At 43.2% G+C, this 21,141-nt stretch overlaps 1 protein-coding gene across 9 annotated transcripts in view; it reads right to left on the reverse strand.

Moving 5' to 3' along the window:
* Positions 1 to 21,141, reverse strand: part of AKT3 (AKT serine/threonine kinase 3) — a 357,028-nt gene that overhangs the window by 112,791 nt on the left and 223,096 nt on the right. For 8 of the 9 annotated variants that reach the window (XM_053301809.1, XM_053301817.1, XM_053301762.1 and 5 more), the window contains exon 8: positions 7,274 to 7,342. The exons of the other annotated variant lie outside the window; for it this stretch is intronic. In XM_053301809.1, the coding sequence (XP_053157784.1) occupies positions 7,274 to 7,342 (69 nt within the window). The remainder of the gene's footprint in view (positions 1 to 7,273; positions 7,343 to 21,141) is intronic. 9 annotated transcript variants of the gene reach the window in all.

A 21,141-nucleotide genomic window follows, 5' to 3' on the forward strand; every position in this document is an offset into this window, starting at 1 on the left:
GTAAAAATACAATGCCCTATGAATATCGAGAGAGTATATAGGGAAAATTCAGTGTCCAAAGTAGGAGGGAAGAGGACAGGAAAATGGATGCCCTGAGAGAATAGGAATATACACATGACCTTCATAAGCAACTTAGAGTCAAGCTGAGCTAGCATCTTATCCTAATGGAAGACAGGGAACAAAAGGCTGGCATGTAGGCTCTGGAAACTCCCTCACTCTCCTAGATGACAAGTTTAAAGTTGCACTTTAAAAAATAGAATCTGAAGGTCACAAATGGCCAAGTGCTCAGAGGGCTTGATTAAACACCCCAAAAGCACAAGGATAAGATACCAAGCTGAGATCACTATAGGTGTCAGTGGAAATCAATGGGTGAGTCCCTTAAAGAAGCATTTCACTAAGGTCAAAGAGAAAAGGGAGGTTTAACAAGAGGGTTAGTGACATACAGAAACTGCAGCAAGATGTACTTGAATAGTGAATATGGATATGCCTAACTTGGCAAAGGAAAAGAGATAGCATAAGATTAATTCAAATGACAATTCCACTGGGGAGATATTGGATTGACAGATGAATTCTGAGACTCTCTTGCATTTAGCTGCATATGATTTTCTGGTGGAAAGTTTTCTAGACTCCCCAAGTACACTTTGTATTTCTGAAGATGATGACAATCACACATGGATGTCATCTAGGAAGGTCAAAGGATGTACAAGTGCAGAATTTGACTGTTCTCCACGGAGAGCAGATCACAATAAAGTGGTGAATCAATGTGTTATCTGGCAGGTGTAGGAGAACTGTAAACCACAGTTGGTGAGACCACCAAGGAGCGATCTGAATGCAGACTGCTCTGTCCGAAAGTATCTTTTGAAGCATTTGAGGATCCATGGAAATGGTGGAAAGAGTTATCAAGGCCAGTCCCCAATGGAAAAGAAACTCATCTGTCAGAGAGTCAGAACTGTGTGCTGCTCTGCTGCGGAATAGGCAGCAATGCGAGTTGTTGTTCATTGCCAGTGAGCCCCATAAATGAAAAAGCTGGAAAACTATGTTGAGATCTATTCACCACTTATGGGATGGAGTAAAGGATTTGCCCAGAGTGTATGCAAAGTATTAAACATACCCTGAACATAAATGGCAGAGATGAGAAAATGATGGTGAAGACACCAACTGCAAGTGTAAAAGGCAGGGCTGAGCAATTTTTGGTCCTCCTGCAGATGCTGGACTACAACTCTCATAATCCCTCACTATTGGCCTCTGTGACTGAGAGTGATGGGAGTTGTAGTCCCAAAACAGATGGAGGGCCAAAGTTGTGCAACCCTGGTCTAAGGCAAGAAATATACGTTTGTGAGAACCAAATCCACCTTGACAGTATATATAGCTCTTGTGGAAGCATTGTCAGTGGCTATGAGAATGGAATGGTTCCAAGTAGGGAGAAATGCCTGGAACACATTGAAAACTTTCTTGAGTTCGAGAAAATGTATATGGTGGTCTGCTTCAGATGATGTCCAAGGAGCATTGATGGTAAGGCCCTCCGTAGGGGCACCCTACCCCTATTTGAATGCATCTGTTGTAATAGTGAACACTGGAGTTTGCAAAGACAACCACCAACAAAGTGTGGCTTGGACACAGGAAGCAAAAGTCTGAAAACATCTAGAATTCGCCTCTGAACAAGGTGTATCCAAAGTCAGGAGTAATTTTATTTATTATTTTCTTTCTTTCTTTCTTTGTAAACTGCTTTGGGAAACTTCTGTTGAAAAGCGGTATATAAATATTTGTCGTATTCGTAATGAGTGGCAGCTATTGTTGCTGCCATGAATCACATAAACTGTTGAATAATGACGGTTGTGTCCCAAGGCAAGGAGTAGACTATGGCTACAGGTTTCATCAAAGCAATGTGCAATCGAGGGGCAGGTATGAGATGGAGTTAAGAATGGCTCAAGGTTGTAGGACAATTAACCACTCTATGTAGGGGTAGACAGTTACACCTTGCTGATGGAGGAAATAAGTTACGATTACAATATGTTCTGTAAAAACACTTGGGGCTGTAGAGAGGCTGAAAAGGAGGATCATATACTGATACGCTTGGGAATCTATTGTAGAATATGACCAATATTTATATACCGCTTTTCAACAAAAGGTTCCCAAAGTGGTTTAGATATAAATAAATAAATAAAATGGCTCCGTGTCTCCAAAAGGCTCACAATCTAAAAAAGAAACATAAGATAAGACAGAGAGAACAAGAGGTTGCTGGTCCGAATCCCTGCTAGTATGTTTCCCAGACTATGGGAAACACCTATATGGGGCAGCAGCAATATAGGAAGATGCTGAAAGGCATAATCTCATACTGTGTGGGAGATGGCAATGGTAAACCCCTCCTGTATTCTACCAAAGAAAACCACATGACTCTGTAGTCGCCAGGAGTCGACACCAACTCGACGGCACTACTTTACCTTTAAGGTAAGATACCGGCAACAGCTACTAGAGGGGTGCTGTGGATGGATAGGGCCAGTTTCTCTCCCCCTGCTAAATAAAGACCATAGATAGTATCAGTGTGGGTGATGAATGGAAAATAAAGATGTTAATAGCAATAGCAATAGCACTTACATTTATATACCGCTCTATAGCCGGAGCTAAGCGGTTTACAATGATTTAGCATATTGCCCCCAACATTCTGGGTACTCAGATAATTAGCTTCAGATCTGATATCTTAAGCACCCACACCAAAGCTGACGTCTTCCACTCAGGAACCAACATCTCTCCTGGTCTTCATTCCTATGCTCAAGCTTAAGCTTTTGACAAAATGTTCCAGATCCAAGAAGATTAAGTTTGTTGATGAGTTGTTGAAATTCATGAAACAGAAGTGTGATTCCTCTGAATAACTCTGAGGAGCAAACAAATAGTTATTATCGTACTCCCTGTTTAGGGAATAATCTCACTCAAAGTCATTGAAATACTGGTAAGGACTGTATGTAGGGATAATGAAAGCACTGAGGTAAGGATCCTGTCTAGGTTCCAGGAGATTAGTCTCTGCACAGGCAAGCAAGACATGAGGAGACTGAGGATGGACAGGTTGGCTGGGGAAAGATCTGTTGCTGTCATAACTGGAACAAATTTATTAGACACCAGGGTCAGTTTTGGTCCACATTAACTCTGTTGAAACCTCAAGAGGAGGGAACCTTTTTCTGTAATTTCAGAAGAATAAGTTGAGATGAGGATGACGAACCTGATGGCTGATGTGATGCCTTCTGATTCCACTTCTGTTTCATGAATTTCAACAACTCATCAACAAACTTAATCTTCTTGGATTTGGAACATTTTGTCAAAGGCTTAAGCTTGAGCATAGGAATGAAGACCAGGAGAGATGTTGGTTCCTGAGTGGAAGACGTCAGCTTTGGTGTGGGTGCTTAAGATATCAGATCTGAAGCTAATTATCTGCTATGGGGGATGTATGAGGATGCCCCTGATCAGCACTGGACTCACGGATGGTATCTGGCCTATGCAAGTTTGGAATGAATGTAGAGGTCAAGGGAGGAGCAGAGGAAGCCATGGGGCCAAGCAAGACATCCCTAATAGGGAAGGCAGATGTGTAAATAGAAGTCCCAGAAGCAGAGGTTTTATCTGTTTCAGGCTTTGCCAATGAATCACATGTCAATACTCTTTCCCAGAGTAAAGTGGAAAGTATGATGCTCAGTTCCAACAGGTTTGCCAAGTAAATTGTTGGCAATGCTGGCATGTTTGTACTACTATACATGTGCATTGCCCAAACAAAGGAGGCCTAGGTGTGATCATCTGCAGAAGGAAGTTTCACTCCACACTTGGAACATGATTTAAAATAACTTTACCAGGCTATGATTTTGGCTGCAGTCAAGTGACGGCACCAACCAAAACTTGGGGGTGGGGGTGGGTGGGGGATGAGGAAATAAGAAACTCCAAAATAAATCAGAAAGAAAATATTAAAGTGAAAAAGAGAGAAGAAAAGTGAACACGCTCACTTTATCAAAAGACAAAGATTCCTCTCAAGGAGGTATTCACTGCAGCAGTCAAAGAAGAACTCAGGGAGGATAGGCATGGCAGTGTTATATATACACATGGTCTCTGGGAATTGGGTTACCACCAAAATGCTCTGAGGCAAAAGCTACAGAAGGCTCCAAATAGGGTACTAAGCAGGCACAGAAGTCATAGATGTGAATGTTCAGAGACCACTAAGAAGACCAGATTATTAAGCAGTTTATCTATAACTTAGAAAAGAACATAGTGATTACTAGAAGCCACCATGTATTTGTCAAAAACAAATTATGCCAGACTAATCTTATCTTGTTGGTTTTTTTTAAATAGAGTTCCAATTTTAGTACATCTTGTTAATGCCATAGATATCATGTATCTAAATTTCAGCAAAGCTTTGACAAAGGTTCCAATGATATCCTTGTCAACAAGATGGTAAAATGTGAGCTAGATTATCCTCCTGGTAAGTGGAGTCACAGTTGGTTGAACAACCATATCTAATGAGTGCTAAATAATGGCTCCATGTCATCCTTGAGGGAGGTACTGAATGGAGTGCCACAAAGTTTTGTCCTGAGCCTTTGCTATTCAATGTATATATAAATGACTTGGATGAGGGAGAAGAGAGGATACTTATCAAATTTTCAGATGACATATTAAGTTGGAACACCTTAGAAGACAGAATCAAGTCTCAAAACAACCTTTACAGAATTTGGCCAAAATCAACAAGATAAAGTTCAACAGAACTAAACATCCTGCATTCAGGAAAGAACAATCAAATGCTTAAGTATAGGATGGAGATTACCTGCCTTTACAGCAGTATATGTGAAAAGGATCTCGGGGTCTTAGTAGAATGCAAGTTGAACATGAGCCAGCAGTGTGATGCAGCTGTTAAAAGTTAATGCAATCTTGCTTGGCCTACGTTAACAGAGGCATAGTGTCCAGCTCACAAGAAGTAATCATTCCTCCTTTTCTGCACTGCTCAGACCTTGGAATACTGTATCCAGATCTGGCACAGGATTTTTAAAAAGATATTGATGAACTCTGAGAAGGGCAATAAAGATGGTGTGGGGTATGGAAACCAAGTCCTATGAGGAACGGTTGAAGGAGCTATGTATATTTAGCCTAGAGAAGACTATACCATTGCCATCTTCAGTTCAGTTCAGTCTTTATTATGATTTATTATGGTCTTTGACCAATAATACAACATCTAAAAACAATATAAAATTTTAAACACAGCCATATTAATAACATTACTATACACTGGATCTAACCATTACTACTACTACTCTAAATATTTATATACCGCTCGGCGCTCTTCAATCAAAGTTCTCAAAGCAATTTACATAGAAAAATAAATAATACATAAATAAGATGGTTACTTTCCTGTCCCCAAAGGGCTCACAATCTAAAAAGAAACATATGGTAGACACCAGCAACAGCAACTGGAGGAATGCTGTGCTGTGGTTGGAGAGGGCCAGTTGCTCTCCCCCTGCTAAATAAAGAGAATCACCATTTTAAGAAGATGCCTCTTTGCTCAGTTAGCCAGGGATGAACCCATTAGCAAGCAGAGTGCAATGAACTCATATTGCAGAACAACAAAATTTTTGCAACTGTGTGTGTGATAGACAAATTCATATCTCTTAGCAAATATTTGATGTAGAATTCATCCAATTGACCTGGCAGATTATGTAAAAGAGGGTCAATTAACTTTTGCTTAAGGTCTATATAAAAGACACATGACAGGAGCACATGTGCAACTGACTCAGTCTCATCAAAGTTACAGGGGTAATAGCTCTGCTCAATTGGAATTTTACTGTATCTACCAGCCAAAAATTCTGATGGGAGGGCATTCATACAGGCCCTCCAAAAGGCCCATCCATGTTTGGGGAAAGTAGGAGAGCTGGTCTTGTGGTAGCAAGCATGACTTGTCCCTATAGCGAAGCAGGGTCTGCCCTGGTTACATCTGAATGGGAGACTTGATGTGTGAGCACTGCAAGACATTCCCCTGAGGAGATGAAGCTGCTCTGGGAAGAGCAGAAGGTTTCAAGTTCCCTCCCTGGCTTCTCCAAGATAGGGCTGAGAGAGATTCCTGCCTGCAACCTTGGAGAAGCTGCTACCAGTCTGTGAAGACAATACTGAGCTAGATAGACCAATGGTCTGACTTAGTATATGGCAGTTTCCTATGTTCCTAAGTAAGGAGAAACAGATAATCTGCTGGGCGAGTTCGCATCCCACCACTGAGCAGGTGGAATGACCTAAATGTCCTCGACAGGTCTTTCTGAAACTCAATATCCCAGATGCTTCATTTAATAAGTTATTTGGCCCTGTCCAAACCCACAGAGAGGATTGCCTCAGGTGAAAGACCATAGGTATGGAGTTTCTTGACACAGTTCCCCCACCAGCTCAAGCAGTGCCTATCCAATAGTAACAAGGGAAGGAGACCAGAGGGCAATAAGTGCCAAGTTTATTAGTATTAGATACCAAGCTCTGGCTTCTATCGAGATAACACTCGATTCCAATCTCAGAGTGGCATTAGAAATACATTTGGGGGTCAGATATAATGTCCTTAAGAACCTGGCTTTGACCCACTCCAGGAGGGAATTGCCATCTTCAAATATTAGAATGTCTGTCACATACACAATGGGGTGGATTTGTTCTGTTATTCTTGAGGGCAGGACTAAAACCAGTAGGTTGAAATTAAAATGAAAGTGATTTAGGCTAGACATTAGGATGCATTTTCTGCTGTAAAAGCTATTATGTCGGCTGTATGCAGTGGTGGGCTCTCTTTCACTGGAGATTGTCAAAAAGAGTCTGAACAGCAATCTGTCAGGGGTGGTAGAGCAGACACCTGTACTGAGCAGCAGGTTGATACGACTTCCAAGGTGCCTTCCAACTCAAATTCTATTATTCTATACACCCTCTTAAAGTACAAATGGTATGGTGCCTTTAATTTGAAATAAAGGATCCATAAACAATAGCAATAGCACTTACATTTATATACTGCTTTATAGCCGGAGCTCTCTAAGCGGTTTACAATGATTTAGCATATTGCCCCCAACATTCTGGGTACTCATTTTACCGACCTCGGAAGGATGGAAGGCTGAGTCAACCTTGAGCCCCTGGTCAGGATCGAACTTGTAACCTTCTGGTTACAGGGCAGCAGTTTTACCACTGCACCACCAGGGGCTCTTACTGCAACCAAAGGGGAAACATGTATTAATATTTCTAGGGAGGTGTCAGAAAAGCAACACTGTCACTAATCTTTCATTGTCTAACTTACCTCTCCTCCATTGACATACTCCATCACAAAACACAAACGGTCCTTGGTCTGGAAGGAATATTTCAAAGACTTAAATAAAAAAGAAACAATAATTGCAATTATTGAATAGCCTGACTTCCAGTAATGAGGAAGTACAGTAATGAGCAAGATTTAGAAAATTTTTATTTCAGTAATGTGCCTACAACTAAGATTTCATCTCAGAGTGGAACATATTCAATTAGAAAGCAACTCATGGTTCAACCAATATGCAACCCAATTCCTGGAATATTTTATGTGTTCAAGTATGCCTGTTGCAGTGAATATCAACTGGTGTGTGGGAATATTGCTATTCCAAGACAAATGTGAATGTCTGAAAACTAAAATGTGATTCTCAATATTCACTGATATATGCCCCAAAGGTAGGCATATAAATATATCCTTGGACACTTACAAAATTCACCAGGGATTCCATGTGTTTAAATATAAATGAGAAATTCACCAACTTTTTGACATTTAGTTAGATACTTTTTTACATTTATTTACTTAAATAACCATTATTTCATTTTGATATAGTAAACCCCTGCTTCTCTGTTATTTATATTCAAGTCAGCTATCAAACTGGTTTAAAAAACTGGTGTCATACCAGGGAGACATTTGGCGGGAGACACTGGAAGGCACATGTACATTCGATCTTCCTTCCCTCCCCCCTTCTCCTTGTTTGGGTGGACAGGTCAGCTGAAAGCTTTTCTGAAGGCTGCCTCCCCGACCCTTCTCCTCTTTGGCAGCCTCTCAGCTGATTGCCCTTCCGAATTGCTCCAACACCAAGCAGTTGGGCCAGCCCTGTGCCACTGGGTGAGTGAGAGTCACCTGGTTGGACTTTTCCAACTCTTTGGCCCTTAAAAAAAGAGGGCTGAGCTGGGGGCAGCCAGGGACATTTTACAGGAGACACTCGGAGGTACATGTACATTCTATCTTCCTTCTCTCCCCCCTTCAACCTGTTTGTGGGGGCAGGCCAGCCAAAAGCTTTGCTAAAGGCTGCCTCCCCCACCCCTCTCCTCTTTGGCAGCCTCTCAGCTGATTGCCCTTCCTAAATGCTCCAACACCAAGTAGCTGGGCCAACTCTGCCCCACTGGGTGAGTGAGAGTCACTGGGTTGGACTTTTCCAACTCTTTGGCCCTTAAAACCGGAGAACTACTCTGGAGGCACAGCCTCTGGTAGAGGTCGCTGGCAGGCAAGCCGCTTCTAGGTGGCCACTTAAGCCAGCCACCAAAGGCGTGGTGGTCTTTGGGGGTGGGGCTGAAGGTTGAGGCCAACACATTGAGGTGAGTCTCACGATCAGTGAGACTTGCCGGGAAGGGGTTTGCAGGGAGATCGGGCTTAGTCTGCTCCCCCCGCAGACGGGCAGGGAAGCAGACCTGGGCGGCTGGACTGGCCACCCACACGACTGCCAGCTCCACCATGGAGCCAGCGGGGGCTGCAGGGATCGGGGGCCACATAGCCCCTGGAAGGTCCAGGATGCCCCGTGCGAGTGCGCGGGGCATCCTGGAGAGACCCCCAGGGCCGGGAGGCTTGTCTCAGCCTCCCGGCGGGGGTCTCCTTGTGTGTTGCCATGGCATGGAGCCGCGCTGCAGCAACACACAATCAAATAGACAGGGTTAGCGGAGCGTTCGCTCCACTAACCTCGTCTAAGGGGAGTGGTAATTAAGAGGGTTTCTGCCAGGAGTCGCACGGCTCTTGTGGCAGCACACAATCCATCAAAAGCAGGGTAGGCTCCCTTAGCCTCCTTTGGTGGAGCATGAGAATCTCATCATAATTTTAGACTCCTAAAAGGAAGACTCCTCTTCATTATATTACTGTTGCCTAGTAAATGGCAGGGCCTGGAACTGGTATGTCTCTTGGGATGTCCAGTAATGAGGAGATGGGGGGCAACTCTGGGGCAGCTATTTCAGTGGTGGTGGGGAATCAATGAATATATTTATTTAATATTATTATTTAACATATTTTTATATTGCCCCAAACTTGTAACACTGGTCAGTTTACAATTAAAATCATATAAAACATTAAAACAATTAAAATCATTTAAACACTAAAATCACTAACATTAAAATCATTTAAAACCACCTCTAAAAATTAAAACAATTGATTTAATTAAAAGCCTGAGTGAATAAATGTCTCTTCAGTGCCTTTTCAAACGTTGCTATAGATGGGGAGGCTCTTATTTCAACAGGGAATGCATTACAAAGTACAGGAGCAGCAACGGAGAAGACAGATTCCCGAGTAGCCGCCAAATAAGTTGGCGGCAACCTCAGACAAACCTCTCCAGATGATGTTAAACAGGCGGTGGGGCTTATGGTGAAGAAGGTGTGCTCTTAAATACCCATGGCCTAAGCTGTTTAGAGCTTTGTAGGTAATAACCAGCTCCTTGTATTTTGCCCAGAAACATATCAGCAGCTAGTGTAGTTCTTTCAACACAGGAGAAATATGATCTCTCCTAGATGCGTCAACCATGTCAAGTTGTGGGATATCCTTAGGAAAATGGGCATCCCAGAATATCTCATTGTTCCCATGAGAAACCTATACACAGGAAGCCACAGTCCAGACAGAACATGGTGAAACAGACTGGTTCCAGATTGGAAAAGGAGTAAGACAAGGCTGTATACTTTCTCTTTATTTATTCAACTTATATGATAAACATATACTGAGAGAAGCTGGATAGGACGGTGAGTGTGGTTTTAAAGTTGGAGAAAGAAAGATCAATAATCTGCGCTATGCTGATGACACCACTCTGATAGTGGAGAATGCAGATGACCTGCAAGCTCTAGTAATAAAAGTCAAGGAGCACAGTGAGAAAATGGGACTACAACTAAATGTAAAGAAGACTAAACTAATGGCAGAGGGTACAGCAACTAGCCTCAGAATTGATAATGAAGACTTGGAAGTGGTGGATAGCTTCTGCTTTTTAGGATCGACTATCAACAGTAAAGGATCCAGCAGTCAAGAAATACACTGCAGACTAGCACTTGGTAGGGTTGCAATGAAGGCCTTGGAAAGGATATTTAGATGCTGTGATGTGTCTATACCAACAAAGATTATAATCGTTCAGACCATGGTTTTTCCTGTGACACTCTAAGGATGCAAAAGCTGGACTTTGAAGAAGCAAGATAGAAAAAGTATTGACGCTTTTGAAATTTGGTGCCGGAGAAGACTTTTGAGGATACCATGGACAGCCAGGAAAACAAGCAAATGGATCATAGAAGAAATCAATCCAGAATTTTCACTCGAGGCACAAATGACTAGGCTCAGATTATCATACTTCGGACACATTATGCGAAAACCCAGCTCCCTTAAGAAGTCCATAATGCTGGGGAAAGTTAAAGGCAAGAGAAGAAGAGGACGACCAGAAGCAAGGTGGATGGACTCAATGACGACAGCAATTAATGGACAACTGAAAGACCTTAAAGGCCATGTTGAAGACAGATCATCCTGGAGAAAATCTATCTATGTGGTTGTTAGGAGTCGACACTGACTTGACAGCACTTAAACAATCAATCAATCAATCAGATGACCCAGAGACCAACCTGGCTGACACATGGTGCTGGTAGGTCAGCAGACCATTACAAGGGAAGGGAATTCAGAAATTACTGTTTCCCCTTCCAGCAGGCCTACCGCCTCTTTGACCTTGGAGAGCAGTGCCAACAACCCACAGAACCAAACATTATTATTTTGTAATGCCAGGACAGGCCAAAATAAGTCAGAGATTATCCATGATTTGATTATGGATGAAGGAGCAGACCTGGTGTGCATTACAGAGATCTGGTCTGGAGAGGCTAGTGGCCTGGTTCGGTCCCATGGTAGATAGAGCAGGTGAGAGGATGTGGGGGTGGGGTGGGGTAGCTGTGGTCTATAAGAATAACAACTCCCTTACCAGGATCCCTATCAGGGAACTGGCCTATATTGAATGTGTGTACCTAAGTCTAGGGACCAAGGATAGACTGGGACTTTTGTTGGTGTACTGAACACCCCGCTGCCCAACAGAATCCCTAACTGAGCTGACAAACCTGGTTGCAGAGGTGGCACTGGAGTGGCCCAGACTGCTGCTGGTGGGAGACTTCAATGACAATTTCAGAACCAGGTTGCCGGGAGTGGCTCAGGAGTTCGTAGCAGCCATGGCAACTATGGGACTATCCCAATTGTGTTCTGGACCAATACATGATGCTGGTCACAAGCTCAATTTTGTCTTTTGCTCTGATCAGGATAGTGTTCCATGGGTAGGGACTTTTGTCTTCTCCCCACTGTCATGAATGGATCAGCATCTGGTTAAGGTAGGACTTGCAACCACAACCCACTGCAGTGGTGAAGGACCCCTTAGGCCGGTCTGCCTGAGAAGGTTATTGGATCCAATAGGATTCAAAAAAGCCTTGGAAGGCTTTCAAATTAGCTCTGCTAGTGATTCTGTGGATGCTCTGGTGCAAATGTGGAATAATGAACTCACTAGAGTGGCAGACACAATTGCTCCTAAGCGTCCTCTCTGACCTGCTTCAAAGTCAGCCCTGTGATACTAGGAAGAACCACAGGAGGTGAAGCAGCAAAGTAGATGACTAGAGCACGTGGAGGAAAACTCAGCATGAATTTGACAGATTGCAACAAAGAGCACATTTGAAGATCAGCTTCAGCTGATACACAAGATACATCTATTTCTGGAGACAAATGACCTTAAAACAGTGGTACATATGCTGGTAACCTCTAGGCTTGACTACTGTAATGCACTCTATGTGGGGCTGCCTTTGTACGTAGTTTGGAAACTACAATTGGTTCAGAATGTGGTAGCCAGATTCTCTCTGGGTTTACCCGATATAACATATAACACTGATTCTAAAAGAAATGCACTGGCTGCCAATATGTTTCCGAATGAAATACAAAGTGCTGGTTATTACCTATAAAGACCTTAACAGCTTAGGTCCAGGGTACTTAAGAGAGTGCCTTCTCTGTCATGAACCCTGTTGCCTATTAAGATTATCTGGAGAGGTCTGGTTACAGTTGCCGTCAACTCATTTGGTGGCAATTTGGGACCGAGCTTTCTCTGTGGCTGCCCCAGGGCTTTGGAACACACTACCTGCTGAAAAAAGAGCATCTCCTTCTCTGTTTGCTTTTAGGAGGACCCTGAAGACATACATGTTTTCTAAGGCTTTTATCTGAAATTTTAAATTTTAATGTGTTTTTCTCTATTGTGATTTTTATCTGTTTTTATTAATTTTAAATGTTTTATATTTTATATTATGTTTTAATCTGTACACTGCCTAGAGATTTCTCTATTAAGCAGTATAGAAATTCAATAAATTAAAAATACATAATAAATAAATAAGATCTATGCTCTGGCAGTGCAGGTGGCAAAGAAGCAGTTGTTTTCTGCCCAGTTGTTTTCTGAGTTGTCTAGGGAAGGCGCAGGCCGTGAACATGCCTCCGGGGGGGGGGGCAGTGGGTGGCTTCTTTAAGTATAAACAGAGCTGGTATACCATGCCACCCAGCAGCCCCCGTGGCGAGGAATCACCTCCGACATTCACCTGGCTGCTGGCTCGGTGGGAGCCAGGTGAGTGGCGGAGGTGATTCCCCACCGTGGGGGCTGCTGGGCAGCATGGAGCACCGGCTCAGTTTACACTTAAAGAAGCCGCCCGCCGCCCCCCTGGAGGTGTGTTCACGACCCACACCTGGTCTAGGGTTGTTAGGGGGCCAGTTTATGCACCCTCCCCCTTGAATTTAACACTATCTGTTACTCGCTGTGATGTTTTTAATGGCCTTTTTGTGGATAAACTCTCTTGTATTCACGCCAAACTGGCTTCCACAGTTATTGCAGAGTATTGTAGAGGTATCCAACAACTCTTATAGGATTTGATTGGATCACTTTCAGTTTGTGACTCCTGAGGATGTGGACAAACTGCTCTGGAATGTGCGCCCTACAACCTGTTCTCTTGACCCTTGCCCAACTTGGCTTATTTCATCTGGTAATCTATTATCACAGAGGGTATGGTAAATATTGTAAATGCTTCTCTGAGGGAGGGCAGGGTGTCTCCTTGTCTTAAGGAGACTAGTTTTAGACCTTATTTGAATAAACCTGCATTGGACTCTCAGAGTTGGCTAATTATAGACCCGTTTCTAATCTTCCATGGTTCGGTAAGGTGACTGAGTGGGTGGTGGCCTCTCAGCTCCAGGTAGTTTTGAATGACACAGATTATATAAACCCATTTCAATTGAGTGGGCTATGAGTTTGAGACTGCCTTGGTCGGCCTGATGGGTGATCTCCAATTGGGTATTGACAGACAAGAGTGCGACTCCGTCAATCCTTTTGGATTTCTTGGCAGCTTTTGATACCATCAACCATGGAATCCTTCTGGGTTGCTTGAGGGATGTGGCATTGGGTGGCACTGTTTTACAGTGGTTCCTTTCCTATCAGATTCCAGATGCTGTTAGAGACTGCTGCTCTGCAAAGCGAGAGGTATAATGTGGAATTTTACAAGGCTCCATACTGTCTCCAATGATTTTTAACATCTACATGAAAAACACTGGAAGACATCAACAGGAGGTTCGGTGCAGGGTGTTAGCAATTTGCTGATGACACCCAGCTCTATTTCTCCATACCAGCTTCATCAGGGAACAACATAATCTCCCTAAATGCCTGCCTGGAGGCGATAATGGGCTGGATGAGGGATAAAAAACTGAAGTTGAATCCAAATAAGATGGAGGTACTGATTGTGATGCAGTGAGGAAATGACTGGACTAGCAAGACAGAGGTTCCCAGTTCGAATCCCCACTGGTTTGCCCCTATATTGGGCAGTAGAGATATAGGAAGATGCTGAAAGGCATCATCTCATACTGCACAGGAGATGGCAATGGTAAACCCCTCCTGTATTCTACCAAAGAAAACCACAGGGCTCTGTGGTCGCCAGGAATCAACACCAACTCAATGGCACTCTTTACCTTTACTGACTGTGGGGGGTCAGGTGATTTCGATCTCCCTGTTCTGGATGGGGTTACACTCCCCCTGAAAGATCAGATACATAGCTTGGGAGTGATCCTGGGTCCAGTAGTCCCTCTAATTTTTTTCATCTCTGTGCAGAATCTTGTTCTGGGCAGCAGTATCAAGGCACTGTGTGAGCACATGCATTCAGAGAGGGGCCTTCTTGATTCAACCTGAGTGGGATCTAAAAGTAACTGAGCGGACATGAGAAAACCTGTGAGAGAGGTAATAGTGCCTGGGTCCCAAACTCTCTCTGATTTCTCAGGTTGAGGCAGTAGCCAGGAGTGCTTTTTATCAGCTTTGGCTGATATGCCAGCTATGTCCATTTCTGGAGGTAAATGACCTTAAAACAGTGGTGCATGTGCTAGTAACTTCTATTCTGGACTATTGTAATGCACTGTGCATAATCCAGAATTTCTGTGCATAATCCAGAAACTACAACTGGTACAGAATGTGGCCGTCAGATTAGTCTCTGGATCAACCCGAAGGATCCATATCACACCAATTTTGAAAGAATTGCACTGGCTGCCAATACATTTCCGAATGAAATACAAAGTGCTAGTTATTACCTAAAAATCCCTCAACAGTTTGGGCCTAGGGTACTTAGGAGAGCAGCTTCTTTGTCATGAATCCTGTTGCCTATTAAGATCATCTGGAGAGGTCCGGTTATGGTTTCTGCCAGCTTGTTTGGTAGCAACCAAGGACCGGGCCTTCTTTGTGACTGCCCTGGGACTCTGGAATACACTCCCTGTTGAAATAAGAGCATCTTCTCTGTTTGCATTTAGGAAGACCCTCAAGATGTATCTGTTTTTCCAATCTTTTAAGTGAAATTTTAAAATCTTAATGTTTTTATCTTCTGAGATTGTTTTTACTTGCTTTGTGAATTTGAACTCTTTTAACATTGTTTTACATTTGTTATGTTTTAAACTTTGTAGACTGCCTAGGAATATCTATATCAGGCAGTATAGAAATATCATACATAAATACATACATACATAACAGGCAAAATTAAAACAGACAATATAGACGTGATAGCACTCTTTATCAGAATAAGAGATTCCCCATCTTTGCCTGCCTTTAAGAAAGCCCTCAAGACAGACCTGTTTCTTCAGGCTTTTGGCTTTTAGTTAACTTTTTAATATTTTTAATTGTTTTTGTTTAATGTTTTTGTTTTGTGATTGTTGGTTGTTTTTGCATTTTTGGGATTGTATGTAAACAGACTAGAGAGATTTTATTAGGTGGCTTATAAATCTAATAAAATAAACAATCAATAAAAGCTCACAAATTCAATATGGGCAAAACTAACACAATAACAGAACAAACTTAATAACATAACGCTTTTTAAAAACAGTATCAATCAATCAATCAACAAGTCTAAAGCAGAGAACAACAACACTCAAAACACTTGCTGAAACAGACAGGTCTTATGTGCCTGCTTAAATGTCAGAGGAGAAAGGAGTATCTCCTCAAAGAGGATGTTCCATGATTCTCTGGACTTGTGGCATATTTGTTTTCAGGATATAAAGACAACAGCTGATATCCTAACTAATGAAACTCATATGTTAGGAAGCTCTGCAGGGACACACGTGCAACTCCACCAGTCCTCCGCACGTGCTACTGAGCCAGTGTACAAAACATTCTAGCTCTGCCCACATTCTGGAAGGATTCTGCAAGAGAGGGAACATGTCACTGTGATGAGTCAGTGAGGTGTTTCCTCTCTTATAGAGCACTTCTGGAGTGTGGGCAGAGCTGGGAAGTTTTGCCCTCTGGTGCAACAGTGCACATGGAGGAGGGCAGGAAAACATGTGCAGGCCCCCATCATGCCCCGCTGAGTCTCCTAACACACACATTTTGTTAGTTAGTGAGATGTTGGCCAACATAAGTAATTGTGGCAACAGCCACAAATTCTTTTATAGCTTGGAGTATATTAAATAATTGAGTCAAGAACTGAATTATTATACAAGATCAGTTTTAAATATAAAAGAGGGGGGGAAACCAAAGAACTAGTTCACTGAGCTTTTAAAACATTTAAAGAAACAATAAGGTACATACTGGTTCATTCTAAATTCTGTTCTATGTAGTTATCTGTTTCTCATGCAGTATTGAAGTCTTATCAAACAATAACAATCACAACATATATCAAGAGCTGAATGAAAGGGCCATTTACCGCTTCTATCTCCTTTTTAACTAAGCCTGTCACAGTTTATGAAGTTGATAAGAGCTGATGTCCTCCATCTGTTTAGTTCAGCATCATCATGTGGACATTAACACTGGTAATTGGCAAGCCTTCAAAACATAGCTACTGATACAAATACCTCAGGACCAAAATTGTCCTGGATCCTGGCAAGCGTTGTATCTACCAAAGGAACTGACATCAACAAGGCAAATCAGCAGGCTCCAGATTACTTTCTGATTGCATTTATCAAAGAGTGCAACAATGTATATGTCCTGTTTAAGTAGTTAGAACTGCTAGAATAGTGGTGGCATTATAATGGGCATATGATTCACTTGTACTTTTCATTGAAGAAAGCCTATAGCAGATAAAGAACTACTATCTTCAGAGGCCGAAGTCTGGTATTTCTTCAAATGTGATACTCTTAGCGGATCTGAACACTGCAACATAGTTTCTATGTTTACCAATACCAGAAATAACTTGGGAATACACTTTAGGTAGTGAAAACATTCAGACTTGGAACTGAAAAGAGGCACTAATTTGGCCTGAATATGAGAACTACCAGGCTTTCAAAGAACTCTTCCCAGTTTCTGCAGGTGCAACAGGCACTTAAGCACAACTGGTGGTCAGTTTAAAAGAAAGGTGATTCTGGCTATATTATCTCTTTCTATTCTCTCCTCAGAATCAAATCAAAGGGAAGAACTAGAGCAACCAGACTATGGCGCAGAAGATAAGTTATCTAACAATATTGACTCCTTCCTCCCAAATATAGGGTGATAAGATTTCAGACTTTAAATAAAAAGGAACTCAACAGCAACATCAGTCTGAAGACAAATGCAGCTTTCACCACATGGATCTGAAGAAAGTCAAAACAGCAGATATAGATGAACCACGTGTTAATAGTGGTATTCCCCTCCCCATAAGATTCATTTATTCCAATTTCTTCAGTTTTCCCTTTAGTTAAGACATTTAGCTGGCCTGTTTGCTTTTAAGCCTCCAGGGTGTTATTTCACTTTGCTATAGTTTTGTTCTGTGTTCTTTGTATGTTTGATACTGTTTTTTGAAACTGTTATGTTTTGTCTGTTCTTGATACTGTTTTATGATGTTTTTATTATAGTATTTTTTATTATTCTAAGTTGCACTGAGTGCCCAATTTTTGGTGGGAAAGTGGAAGCAAATTGCAGAAAACTTGCTCACGTCATGACCAACAGGACATGACTGACTAAAAGAAAACCATGCCATAAGACAGATCTGTTTCAATTCTGAAACTGAGTCCTCAATATAGTAGACCTAGTACAATACAGCTAAAATCCATACTATATCATTGGTACAGTTCTATCATGGATAATGTTGGGATTCACCCAGATGCCAACCCAGAGGAGACCCAATCAGGGGAAGAGGGGGAATCTGCCCCAGCCAGGGTCCCCACCCCTGGAACTTAGAGAAATCCTGAAGAATTGAAGACCTGGTTCCTCTGGTGGAATTCTGACCCTTTCGCTAGAGCCCCTCCATCAGCCCTGGGTCCCCAGGAACAGAGGTGATGCCAAGCCAGGGCTGAGCTCCCACTCCGAAGGTAGAGCATACTCCTAGCTGCTCGGGGCCTTCCTTGTGATGGGTATAAGTTTCTATGTAAACCACTTTGAGAACTTTTTTGTTAAAGCCCCCAATGGCTCTAACTGGGTGCTACTTGGAATTTTATTTCTTCTGTGGTCCCCTCTCTGCCGCATTGCTTGTAGGCAGCCTCCAATGGCTTTAATAACTGGGCGATGCTTATTATATTTTTGTAGCCCTGCCAATTTTGCTGCTGCTGCATGATGGATTTATTTTTAGTTTTGGTAGGCTGGTGTGTGTTGCCCAGCCTGCCAGGCTCCCTGTTTCCATTTTGGGTTTTTATTATTGTTGTTGTTGTTTAGGTGGATGGGTGACCACCTGGTGGAACCCACCTCCCCTCACCGCAGCTGTTGAGTTCTGGTGTCTGCTCAGCCCAGAGTGCCTCCGAGAGCAACACATGGCAAACTTTAGCCAAAGACGCCATAGTGGAAACTCTCAGCTGAAGACTCCAAAAGGTGAGAGCCTCCCCGCCACCAGTGCCTATGTTTAAAGAATATAGGGTTCTTTAAAGAGGACCTATTTTGGGGAAGGGGATTAGGTGGGTAGTGGCAGGACTAAGCGACAGGAGGGATGGGCTTGGATTAGAGAGGCCACCTCCACAGCAGCCTCCTAAAGGTATAGAGCACCCCTTTTCTTGCCTCTAGGATAGGGAATGCCCTCTTTACTTGTAAAGCAGAATCCTCACCAGATTCCCCTTTAAAAGTATACCCCTGAACCAGCCTGCAAACCAGTTCTTAGAACCAAGGCTGGTCCGGTTCTAACTCAAACCGGCACCCCCTTTTGGGGGGCCAGGCCAGTTTTAACTCAGACCGCCTGAACCGGGCCAGTTCAATTTGAACCATGGTTTGTATCAAGCCAGCTTGCACATCTCTACTATCCAACCAGGAATGGGCGTTCCTTTCTGAGGTTATCTTGGCACTCAAGCCATTCTTTGTTGTCACAAACAGCTTGTATGCCAAGATAGCAACTCTGAGCCAGGCTTTGCTCACCTCCTTGAGAAGACAATGGGTGAGTTCCACACCTCACTTACCCCTGGGGAAGAAATCGCCTTGGCAGGCAGGCCAAGGACTGGAGTGATGGATCGGCTCAGCAACCCCTTCGGTGCATTGGCAGCACAAGTTTTGCCCTGCTTATGTGAATCAAGGATGAAGGGCAAAGCGGTCACCCCTGACCAACTGACCAGGTGGAGGGACCTCCTGGTTAAAGACGTTAGGCAAGCAGGGGAGGAGGAGGATTGGACACAACTAGGAGAACAGTGCTGCAGCACCTACTGCTAGTGTGCCGTCCATCTCTAGTTGCAGCAGCATTGCCACTTCCCGGTCTAACAGCAGGGCCAAGTGATCTGGCAGTTCCACCTCTGCATTCTACATGGTTGCTCATGGAGGGGTTCCTTGGCAACTTGCCAGGGGGACGAGAGGAGCCTGCCGAGTCCTGCAGCAGTACTGAACCATGTGCAGTAGTACTGAGCAGTACTGCAGCACTACTGAGCAGTATGTGCTGCAGTACCTGGCAGGCTGGAAGCTGGAGCCGATCCAGTTTGGGGCAATGCATTGCCAAGACTAGCCAGACTTGGTGGCAGTTACCAGACAGTACCTCTCTTGCCCGCCAAGCAGTATCCAAAGCAAGAGGTCCATGGTCCAGGGCATGATGACACCCCATCACTCATGCTTGGATGCTGAAATGGTGGAGCCAAAACGAAAACAGGGGCAATCACGGAATGGAACAAGCAAAAAAGATGGGAGGGGAAAATCCCTCGATGAGGTGTGGATGTCATCAGTCAATGAGCCCCGGAAAATGCTGCAAGACTGTGTTAAGCTTGAGGAATGGGGTACCGGTATTAATGATGTTAAGGAGGCTGATGAAGCTTTGTTGGTGAAACGGCAAATATCTGGAAGAGCAGTTCGACTTTGATTCATGGAGTTTGTCTTTCTCCAGAAGGGCATGCAGTGTGCTTTATCTTTGATTTATGACATCTAATTTATGGAAGCCATGCTTGACAGGTTCTCTGCAATCTGCATGTTTGTGATTTGTAACCTTCACTCCTGTTTGGATGGTATTGAGCGTCTCTCCTACAAGCCAGCACTCCACTTTCTTTTGACCTGTTCAGCTACATCTTTAAATGTTCAGTTTGCATTCTCCTAAAGGGCATAAGGGGGTTAACTCGTTGACTGATGACGTCCACACCTCATTGAGACCACGTCTGATACGGCTTTTTTGTTATTTGGAACTTCTATCACGACATTGAACTTCGCCCATTTCATCTAGCAGCCCTATTTTTGCCTTGCTCAGTTACACCTCCTTTGGAAATCTCTCTGACTGTTATTGCACATGCTAAAATCCATGCATTCTGTATCATGAGATGGCAATTCTTGCATTATGTATTATGAGATGGCTTGAGTATTACTGTATATATTATTATTTTTGTTGAATTATTTAACTTGGATTCATGATTTTTGCTCATTAGTGTTATTGATTATTTAATTTATTGGCTCATTGTTTGTTAATATATATTTTCAGTGTTTGGCTGCTTCATATTATTTGTATATTTGTTTTTTGTAGTCACGGTGGGATTTCCCCCTCCCCTCTTTTTCGAAATGGTGGAGCGGCAGGTCTTCCTGAAGAAGACCTTGCTATGGAGGGTGAGTGACTCATGGTCACCTTCAACCACTGCAACAACACTGGCAGCTCATCCCACCCTGGCCAACCCCAAACCCAAATGTGTCACAATCTGCCCATTAGTGCTGCTGACACACGCAGACACACACACATCACACACCATGGTCGGTGAGATATGGACTGGTGCCCTGACCCATGTGTCAGGCTGTCAGCCAGTGCCCAGCACCAATCTGAGGCCATGGTGTTATCCAGACACAGGCAGGCAGGCAGGGATGTACACTTATGATGGTGAAGAATTCTTCTCATGGTAAGAGTCTAGAAGCTTTTTTTCTTGTCAGACACTGGTCCATAAGGCCATGACTGCTCTGTACTCCTATCTCTCTGTGGCAGGCAGGATGGAAGGAAAGAAGGATTGATTTTGTGTTTTTGTCAGCACTGAGTAACTGAGTATAGTATTCTTGCTGTTCTACTGCTTGC

The sequence above is a fragment of the Hemicordylus capensis genome, chromosome 1 (assembly GCF_027244095.1).
Source record: "Hemicordylus capensis ecotype Gifberg chromosome 1, rHemCap1.1.pri, whole genome shotgun sequence".
NCBI lineage: Eukaryota > Metazoa > Chordata > Lepidosauria > Squamata > Cordylidae > Hemicordylus > Hemicordylus capensis.